The sequence below is a fragment of the Melampsora larici-populina genome, assembly GCF_000204055.1.
Source record: "Melampsora larici-populina 98AG31 unplaced genomic scaffold MELLAscaffold_83, whole genome shotgun sequence".
Classification (NCBI taxonomy): Eukaryota; Fungi; Basidiomycota; class Pucciniomycetes; order Pucciniales; family Melampsoraceae; genus Melampsora; species Melampsora laricis-populina.
Window position 1 is genome coordinate 135,978 of NW_006768847.1, and position 10,466 is coordinate 146,443.

At 41.6% G+C, this 10,466-nt stretch overlaps 1 protein-coding gene across 1 annotated transcript; it reads right to left on the reverse strand.

Moving 5' to 3' along the window:
- Nucleotides 1-4,472: 4,472 nt before the first annotated feature.
- Nucleotides 4,473-4,979, reverse strand: MELLADRAFT_69185 (uncharacterized protein; the record flags this gene model as incomplete). The annotated part of the gene is made up of 1 exon (XM_007418032.1): nt 4,473-4,979. The coding sequence occupies one exon, from the start codon at nt 4,977-4,979 to the stop codon at nt 4,473-4,475; it is 507 nt and encodes a 168-aa protein (XP_007418094.1).
- Between the last annotated feature and the right edge of the window lie 5,487 nt (nt 4,980-10,466).

The following is a 10,466-nucleotide window of genomic DNA, read 5'->3' on the forward strand; positions in this document are numbered from 1 at the left end:
AGGTGGTAATCTGGTGATTATGAGGGTTATTGTTAGTACACTCACCAATATGAACCCCAAAAATACGGAAAAATATGCAGATTGGAGATCTCATACCAAGGAACAGGATGCATATTTTTTCACATTTTTTGCTCTGTTTCTGACCTTTCCAGATTTTTGTATACAAATAATTTAATTTTCTGCCCAGAAAATGTTATGTTTCTTGTAGTGGTAAGTCAATCTCAATCTTTTGATCAATCTTGATCTCTTTTCACAATGGTTAATGACTCGCGTCTCACTTTTGGCATACAAGTCGCATATGCGTTTTCACATCGATACACTCCTTGGACTCCGCTCGCAACAACCTCAAATTCCTCTACCAGCAAGTGAAGAACAAAAGTCTTCTTGGATGCGTGATACGGATGCCTCCGCCTTTGACTTCGATTCCAATCCTCCTTTACATCCTAATCTCGAAGGTTCGAGTCCTGATCCATGCTTTCCATACCCCGATGGACCTGGCCATATCAGATCTACCCCACAACAACTTACGGTCATGTGGCAAATGATGAGAGCGGTGGGAGTCTCATCTTTCAGACCCGATTTCTCTCAATCACCACAGTCGGATGACAATAAGTGGCTCTGGACCCTTGCATTGAGAATTTTCACAAAGCTAGTAGAGTGCGGCGAATACCAAGGGGTCTCTTTGGCACCTGAAAATTCTGAGCAAATCAAGCGATGTATGTCAACCTACGTGCAGTCTCTCACAAAAAGGTCGGGATATTTTATCAAGCCTGCTTAAGCGTTTAGACTTAACCTACTTTGGAAACTCGCAGGTATCGACAGCAAGACTGGGATGAAGAAAGAAAAAGAAAAGGGACAGATGAAACACGACGTAAGGCCAGAATGAGACATGTAAGTCACTCAAACTATGGTGCTTTCATTTTTGAGAAACTCATAATGACGCTATCATCTCTCAATAGCTCAAATCCTTACGAGATGAGAGTGTAATGTCAAAAGAGGCGCTGTACTGTATTTCCAGCATTGTAGAGGTCGCCTGCAGCGACGACGAGACTGACAATGAGGCGGAATCCCCTAACAAACTAAGTCCATCTATTCCTTGTCGCATCCGGAGGCTACCCTGGCGCAGTTCGCTCTTAGAACAGGTATTCATAGCTTTAGATATCTACAAAGGAAAGCTTATCGCCAGTATACCCAAGAATACACACGGTAGACCACCTCGCCCTAGATTACGCACAGAGAATGCACCGAACAGTCCAATCAAGCCACCAACAGGACTACCGATTGACTGCTACTCATCCAAGTGGCTTGCTACCCTGTCTCCTCGTGAGCGCAGTGCTTTAGAGATCAATCCCACTCCCTATCCTAACTCGAGTCATACCAAGTATAAAGTCTCTATAATCTATAACGGGGATCTGTTTAATTGGTAGTGTAAATTCAAAGTGCTATTGCATTTCTAGCGTAGTTACAAGTTTATATTTCATTTGTAGTGTCATCCAGATCTGTTTTCAAACGATATAATGTGCGTTCATCTTTCCATTGATACTAGGGCCACTGTTGGTATCCGTAACTCCTTGTGGATCTCACCGGGTTTGTACATCATCCACGAGCAATGTGCAACGACTTCACTTGCTTTAATGAGCCTGTCCTCTGTAGGTCCCCAAGCACGGATGTGAAATTGGACATCGTGTACTTGTAGCTTAGAAAAAGGGCTGTACATTGCTGACGGTAACTTTGGGAAACACTGAATGTAGAGCCATGTATCAAAGATGTTTTCTGAAGGTTTTGGAGCCCGACGGTGAGTAAAGATTGAGAAAATTCTTCCAAATTCGGTACCTCCTGTGCGAGATTTGAAGACAATAAAGCTGTTTTTTGGGCTTTGCGTAAATGTTGAGTAAGTTAACTCTTTGTGCAATAAGTTCTTTAAGAAGTACGCATGAGCTGGAACCGGTGCAAATCCCTTACATTCATGTGGTGATAGCAAACACCACTCTTGTGGACGCATCCATACACAAGTTTCCTTTTTGTCATCATTCAAACGCTTGACCAGCAGGTTTAACACATTGACATCAAGTGCTTGCCTGTCAGAATTTGATAATAGCTTAGGCTTTGAGGGTGGAGGATTGTAAAGTGCTTCGAGTCTGGTCTTATAGGGTTTCAAAACGTCTGGGAGCTTGTCGTCGTTCATCAAGGCAGATAAGTTTCCTGCTTGGCAGTAGTTTTTCAGGAAGGTCATTTCCAGTTCGCCTGTAGATATTTGACCAAAGAAGGTTCATTAGCTCATGAGGCATCTCTTCGAAAGGTTGAATCCAGAAGACTTACCGACATGGTTGTTATGACACGCCTTCAGAATGCTACCCATCAGCCTCTCAAAAGGGAAGGACCACCATGCCCGGACTGGTCCAAACCTTTCGAGACAGTCACTTAAGTGAATGGCCATATGATGATTTGGCCCAAGGCTACAGTGCGTATAAAGCACCAGCGAACCCTTGAGATAACTTTGAATATGTGACCGATATCTGTTGATCTGATCCTTTGAGATGGATCTTTTAAGAGCCAGGTTCACAAGTGATACAAGATCACAGAAGTTTTGGAGAAGTGAAAGTTTGATTTGGTCTTTACCAGCCCATAATGGTATAAGGATCAAAGGTAGCTGAATTGAGAAGAGATTTCTCCATTCGTCGGCTTTCAGTTTACCAAATGACGCTTTTCCGAGAACTGGTATGGCACGCTTAATCCAAGATGGTATGTTTACTCTAGGTAAAAGTTTATTGATTATTGAGAGCATAGAACCGTCAATGATGATCTCCTCCGTTGGTGGAGCTTCCCACACCCCTTTCCATCCAACATCAGCTAATGGGTCAAAGTCTTCATCACCTGTTGAAGTGTTATCACTGAGTGTGTTTTCTTCCGGCTCTGTCTCGTCACCTTCATGAGAAGTTTCAGCATCTTTTGAATAATTTTTTGGTGGCAAAGGGAGTGAGTGCTCGGCCAGCAGTTGTAAAAGTTCCGAGGTCAGAACTGGTACGTGAGTTTCCTCATCATTCGAAACGTCTTTCATGGACCAAAATCTTCGAAGGTGCCATGATAGGAGACCCAATAATAGATTGTGCATCGCATCGACAACGTGGAAGTCTACGACATTCCAGTACTCGAGCTCTACAAGCACTGAATACCGCACTCCGTGCGTCTTGAAAATCGTTTGACGCTCCTCCACCGTTTTCGCATCACGAGCTTCGTATGCCAACTTGTTGTGTTCGTCTTTAGTACGAAAACACCATGTTGTGGGGTCGAGGTTGTCAATCTCCTTCTTGGTTAGATGGCAGCCTGAACAGAAGTTTGTAGCGGTAGCGCTCGGAAAGCCAAGAGAGCGTCTTACAGCGGGAATATCAGCAATAAAAGGAATTAAAGCTGCCTTCACCAAGCGTCCATGTGGGTAAGAGTACGTTTGAGATAGTAGAAGACCAGGGCTCCAAATTCTTTTAAGCTGTGTCACGACTGGGCGCAATATCCAGTTCATCTGTTCGAGAGATGGCTCACGAGGTCCCGGCGCGATGCCTACCAAGAAGACGTTCTCAGGTCGATGTCGAATGCGGACAGGAAGAGTCAAACAAACCATCACAATAAATGTGATAGACACGTGGTGGCCACTTGTTTTATTTCCAAAAGGGTTGATAGCGTCGACAAACATAGCAAATACCAAGTTACCGCTGGTAGCTGTGAATTGTTTACCATCAGGACCTTTGAACTCTTTCCAGATTCTTGACTCGTGGATATCAGATACGGAATCGACCTCGTTGTATGGTTTTCGAGATTCAGATAGTGATTCATCAAGCAACTTTTCAATATGAGGCCGTGAGAATAAGCGTGCAATCCAATGAGATAGATCCTGTACTGCATACTTTCGGATTGCTACTTTCTTTCCCCTCACAAACTTTGTGAGGGGGGCAAGGCAAGTAGTTTCATAGAAATCTGGTTCACAGTCATCTAAAGTATCAGGAGGCTTCGATGTCGATTCAGACAAATCCGCGGTGCCTCCAGGAATGCTGGTCACTTGATGAATACAAACCTCTGGTGCTTGATCAAGAGGATACATTGCGAAGCATTTTGTACAACAGTTCATTAACATGCAATGTGGATCGATGTTCAACCACCCAATTGCAGTGGCGAGTGTCCGAGGAATTCGTGTAAACAGCTTGAGTTCTGATGGAGATAGCGCTGTAGGAGTTTGGTTTGGAAGAAGGCCCGTGGTCATTGAAAGCTCAATGGTGATCCGATGTACATCCATGAGCCAAGAGGCTGTGTGACCAGACAAATTATCAAAGATACTCATTATTGATGTAGACAGCGCCACGTGAAGCAAAAGCGGATTAATTGACTTCAAGCTGAAGGCAAAAAAAGAATCTACGGAGAAAATTTGTCAGGGTGGCCTCACCTTCAAAGCTGAAAACAATCTAGATCATCACATACCGCAATCATAGGAAGGTATAAAAAATCTGTTGTGTTATTGTCAGATTCGTGTCTAGGTAATGTTTCGTCTTCGGCAGAACATTCTGTCGAGTCTCTTCTGGGTGGAGCGTGGCGCTCAGAGCTACTAGAAGCAAGATGTGAAGAACCTTGAGGGGTCCTCTGATACTTGTACGTAGTTCTGTTGTACTAGTCGGCAGAGGTTGCTCTCTAGCAGATTTTCGACTTTGAGAGGGCATATTGACGGAAGGGAGGTGGAGTTCTTCCAATGATGTCACCAGATCCCCAGGAGTTGGTATATGAGTGTTCGGAGATGAGGCAAGCTCCGAGCTTGCTTCAAGAGCTTGTTTGCGCATATCTGCGCGTGTGTGAGCATCGCGAGTTGAGGGTAACACTTCAACTCCGGATTGAGGTTGTCCGTAAGCATCGATATAATTCCCGAGGTAGCATTCTCGCGCCTTGCATCGACATACAACACGATGAGCTTCCTTTGTCTTCTTGGAGGAAGCAGACATTGATTTGAATCTTGTATTGAAAGAAAGGTAAAGCAATTAAAAGAAAAAAGACAAATTTGATTTTTTTTTGTTTTCAACTTGGGAATTGAGGACAAAAGAGATACAACAGAAGGATAGATTTATTCATAACAAGACATAACATAAATCAGTAGATTACGAATCAGTAGATTACAAAGCATGAAACAAGCAGCAAACTACACGTGTAAGTCCTCTATAAAGAGAAGCTAGATGATAAGTTCATCCTGCTATTGGTTTGATGAAGATCCTGCTCCATCGGAACCTACTTATAATTGACTGAAAAAAAGATGTATAAAAGTTTTGCCTGACTCCGATACCGCGAGGGAAGTTTGATACATTACGTTTAAATGTTATAAGTGTAATGAAAACAGACAAAGGAAGAAAGTGATGGGATTGATAGGTGTTAGATGTCTTCACTAGTTGAGGATCTGGTTTCATTCAAATGTACTTGATAAGATGGATGGATTCAACCCGCGCAACATGTCACAGTTAGCAAAGATAAGCCTCAAGGGTTTCAAAAATATTGAGATACATACATTGATTGAAACTAGGCAATGATTGAATAGTGAAATCCGCGCACCAGGGCGCCAGGCTCAATGGGTTCTTCCAAAATGAAATGTAAGTAGCAATCAACCAAGACCTGATGGGTCATAGCAATGGTGTGCACAAATACGTTGGGAGCATAGCATTGCAACGCTAATCGAAGATCCTCCATGTCCTCGCCGTCGACCGCGTGAGTCTTAAGGGCGCGAGGCTTCCGAATGGTCTCAGTAAGACCAGGTATAACCAAGTCTTTATCCACGTGCGCCTTATACAGCAAGATCAACCCATCGCGTCTAGCAGCGGAAGGTATAGCACACTACACCAAATGTCATCTTTACCGGGCGGTGAAGAAAACTACTGACATAGAAAAGTCCTGAGGCAACAGGAAGAGAGCTAAAAATCTGAAAAAATATGCACCTTGTTCCTAGATGTTGGGGCGTCATGACGAGTATTTTTTTATATTTTACACACAGATATTGGTTAATGTACTAACAATAAAGGCTGAGAATCATCAAAAACCCACCTGTAACAATACCTGAAATTTGGCCCTTGACTTTGAAGACAGGATTTTGGAATCTTCAAACATCAATAACTTTTGAAGTTCTGAATCAAATCACTCGATTTGAAGTGCATTAAAAAGGTGAGCCTTCCCTCTACATTTTTCATTGAGCCATCACATCTGTAGCTGGTCTAAAAAAGATCCTACAGAGCTATTCATGCAGAACTGTTTGAGCATATGTAGAGTGTTTAAATGACTAGATAGCACCTTACTAATATTATGAAGTGTGAAGGAGAATAGTTCAGCTTGTGAATGAACCAAAAATCGAGTTATTTGGAGCAGAATTGCAAAAGTTATTGAAGTTTTTAGACCACAAAATATTGTCTTCATACTCATGACCCAAATTTTAGGTATTGTTACATGTGAGTTTTTGATGATTTTCAGCGTTTATTGTTAGTACATAAACCAATATCTGCGTGTAAAATACAAAAAAATACTCATCATGACGCCCCAACATCTAGGAACAAGGTGCATATTTTTTCAGATTTTTAGCTCTCTTCCTGTTGCCTCAGGACTTTTCTATGTCAGTAGTTTTCTTTACCGCCCGGTAAAGATTACATTTGGTGTAGTGGCAATATGTGGAGCTCTACGTCGGATTACCTCGATAACCATCTTGCGGGTCGTTTTGCGTGCTAGAGGGTTGAAGTCAGGTTGACTTTTATGATCATCATCGGTTTCCATCGGGGGAGGAGGTCGAGGGATCAGAAAGGGTAAAAGACGTGGGCGTACATCCTTTTTGAATGCGGCGTTCAAATCGGCTTTGAGATGAGACGGTCGAGACTTGGTGGCGGGATCGAAGTGAAGTAAGACACGATAGAAATGTGTCTTCAAAATTTTCTTGTAATTTGCTTCATAATCGTCTTCAAGAAATACACGAAGATCTTCTGGGAGAGTTTGAATCAGAGTCCATACGGCAGCCATTTGGGACGTCATCGTCGAAGTAGGTGGTTGTGAATGTGATATAGGTGGTTCTGAAGTTAATGGCGGGACTGATCTGGACGTAGGAGAGAGCATGTGAGGTTTTTCCGTAAGGTCGCTCGCAGCTGCCGGGCTTGAAAGGGCAGATGGGCTACCACTGTTCTTAGAACCCTTGCGTTTAGCCATTTTGAATCGGAATGCTAGGTATACCTAGTATATTAAAACAAAAAGATGATATGATCAGCTTGCTTAAAATCAAGGAGATATCACAAAGGGTTTAGATCATCTCATAATGGGGGAGATGTAGATTGTGGTCGTAGTTAGTGAATCTTGTGCAATCGATTCAAAAAATAGACGATTATTCGATGATGAGCTGATAGAGGGAGATTCAAGATGAAGGCAGAGTTGGAGAGATTGAGAATGGAAAAGACAGGTTGGCCAACGATATATATATTGAGATTGGTCTTGAAGTTGTAGCTGGGGTCTCGTAAGGTAGCTTCGATCCTGCTGGTATCCAATGAGTCATGTCAATCTTTCAATATCATGATTGTCTTTCGAGCCGGAACATCACATACCTAAATTCCTGTGCGATAAATCCCATTGATATCCTAGATTATAATAACAAACAACGGGCTACAAGTCATCAAGATGGATGACTGCGATCACTACCACCTCCACGATGGTATGCCAATTTGTTCGCCGTAGGCACGGGGTTGAGTTTGAATACTACTGTCGACAAGCTATAATTATGAAAGGTTCAGTTCGATGAAAGGAATTGATGAAAACTTGAGGGACTGATCTTTAAATATCAGGTTTGTACAGTTTAAAAAGAATGGCATGTGTAATAAATACAGATAGACATCACTTTTCTTTGTCTGCCCTAGGTTAATGAGTGGCACGCGGGTGTAGATGACCGTATTATAATAAGATCGCTCACTTAGAACAAAGGGAATCTATCAGATGTTGATGTTTCCAAGTGATTGTTTATAACTTGATATATGTCATTTATCTCAGTCAAGTAACAATGATTCAACAGTACATGAGGTTACAACAAATTGTCAAAATTTAATTCTTGTGTCCTTTGACTTTGTTGGTAATGTACGCCCCAGCCTTGATAATTCTAGCAGACATTTCGTTTTGACAAGTGTTGATCTTGTGATCAAGCTTGCTGAGTTGGTCCTTTATGTCCCTCAATTCAAGGAGGTCATTTTCGCTTACTATACAAATTAGAAGGCCATGAATTAGCTGTGATGTACACATGGGCATTCAGAACAGATAACAGATAGTACCATTGGATCCTTTTTGTTCGACTTTTTGGCACAACGCCGTGTATTTGGCCCGGACATGATGAAATGAAGCTAGGATAAGTGCGAGACATTCTTGCAATGTCTCATCTACAAGAAGAATGATATCAAAAGGTCTGACCAACATCTCGAGCGAAACAATGGAAGAGCTCTGAGCCTCACCTTTGTTGTGCTGATGTTGTTTTGGCTTTGAATCATCTTGTTCAACGACTTTTTTCGTTTGTGGCATCTTGACAATGGTATTGAGGGTATTCTTCAAAACGAAATGAAGTAGATGATAAAAAAGATATGGATTTCCGAGAAAGATAAGTATAAGGTGGACTCTCTAAAAGAAGAGAAATACCCTAATGATGCACTAAAACAATTTATAACTAAATTGGAAAAGCAAGAATCGAGTTTGAGAAGACAGGAATTTATCAAGAATTGCTTGATATTATCATAAGCTGTCTCAAAGATAGAGAACGAGGGAAGTACATATCTACTTGTACCAATTGACTTATCCAAAGGGTTCGGATTGATGGGGCAGATTGTATGGCGATAGAAATTCATCATGTGTCACAGGAGGCTGGAATTCTAATTAATGGTCAATCTTATTCAGATTGTTTCATCATCCAGCATCATCATCTACTATCCTCCACTTCGATAAACTGCACGGGAAAAGTGTTAGTACATATGTGTAACTTTTCTTCGTCTCTCATGAGATAACTCGGTGATAACCTCAACCAAATATATACTCTCAATGTATCAGATAGTAAGAGTTTATATCAGTCACTCTCTAATTACTTTGAAGGAGCACTTTAATTTTGATCAAGGACGGGTCAGACAAAGTTTTATTACTTTAAGTGTTGTTCAAGTAAAACACTATTGAGTTTTGGAGAGGTTGAACAAAATTGACAACAAGACTGATGGTTGATTTTGACACGTACTCTGTTGTGTTTAGTAGATTTATCTGTCTTACATAACACATACCTATCACATGGGTTATGTAAGTACCCACTTTTCTAAACCACCTGGTAAATATTATTTTTTGGGTAGTGTTATGGATGCCACGTGGAACTTATTCTCGGGTGCTCTGATGCACAAGTTGTACTCAGTTTGTGGCTATTGGATGTAGCTATTGTGATTAGCTGGTTATGCCCCATGATGTAGACAAACGATTTTTTTCTCTCATGTGCTTTGACAATATAATCACACCTATTTACAGGCCAAGTCCTCATGTGTCTTTTAAGAGGTCCCAAAGTAAGAACCGAGTGTCCAAGTTGCATGCCTATGTTATTCAAACAGGGTATAACCCATGAGCCTCACAAAAAGTCAATATCAGATGAGTCGTGTTATCCAAATCTATCTCTTCCCAGACTTCGATGGTCCAAAATAGTCGAGCATGTTTGTGTGACACACAAAAAAAAGACACGAGATGATGTGTGACACATCTCACATCATCGCATGACCTTGAATGGCAAAAGAAACTCATGTTTCTTGACATTCGAGCTTGAGATTGAACGTAAAGAGACTCAAATGCGAAAAGAAACCCATGTTTCTATTCGCATTTGAGTCTTGACATCGAATGAATAGACACTTATGCTTCTTTGTTGTACTGGTGAGCAATGGGGCAATGGGGCAATTCGGGCATCGTTTCAAAGGAGGCAAACATATTGAGGGCTTGGTCATTGCATCAGGATACACTATCAGTCGACATCTCCGCACGATCAAGACACAAAAACCAGACAAGTCACAAAAAAAAGAACCGTGTGTTGAACTCAAGAGAAGAAATTTGGGGTGATGTAACGCTTTTGAAACAGTCGCAACCCACAACTTTATAAAGCGGACAACCCACAACTTTAAAAAGAAGAGAACAGCTTGGTATCGAGATAGGAGAGTATGAGGAGATTTATATTGAAAGAAGAAAAAAATGTTAGCCTCAAACAGATTTCAAGTGAAGGTTGTACTTCGGAACCGCCTTATAGATGTCATCTGCGTGAGCGAATGGGATTCGAAGGGCACGTCAATTTTCAAATGAGTAAGTCTTGCGATCCAAAAGACGACCAAAATCATCGATTCCTTCTTGAGCCAAGATTTCGCGAGTCTTCACCATCTCTAGGACATATTCCCGACAATAGACAAGAACTCTTCAAAAGGGGGATTTCG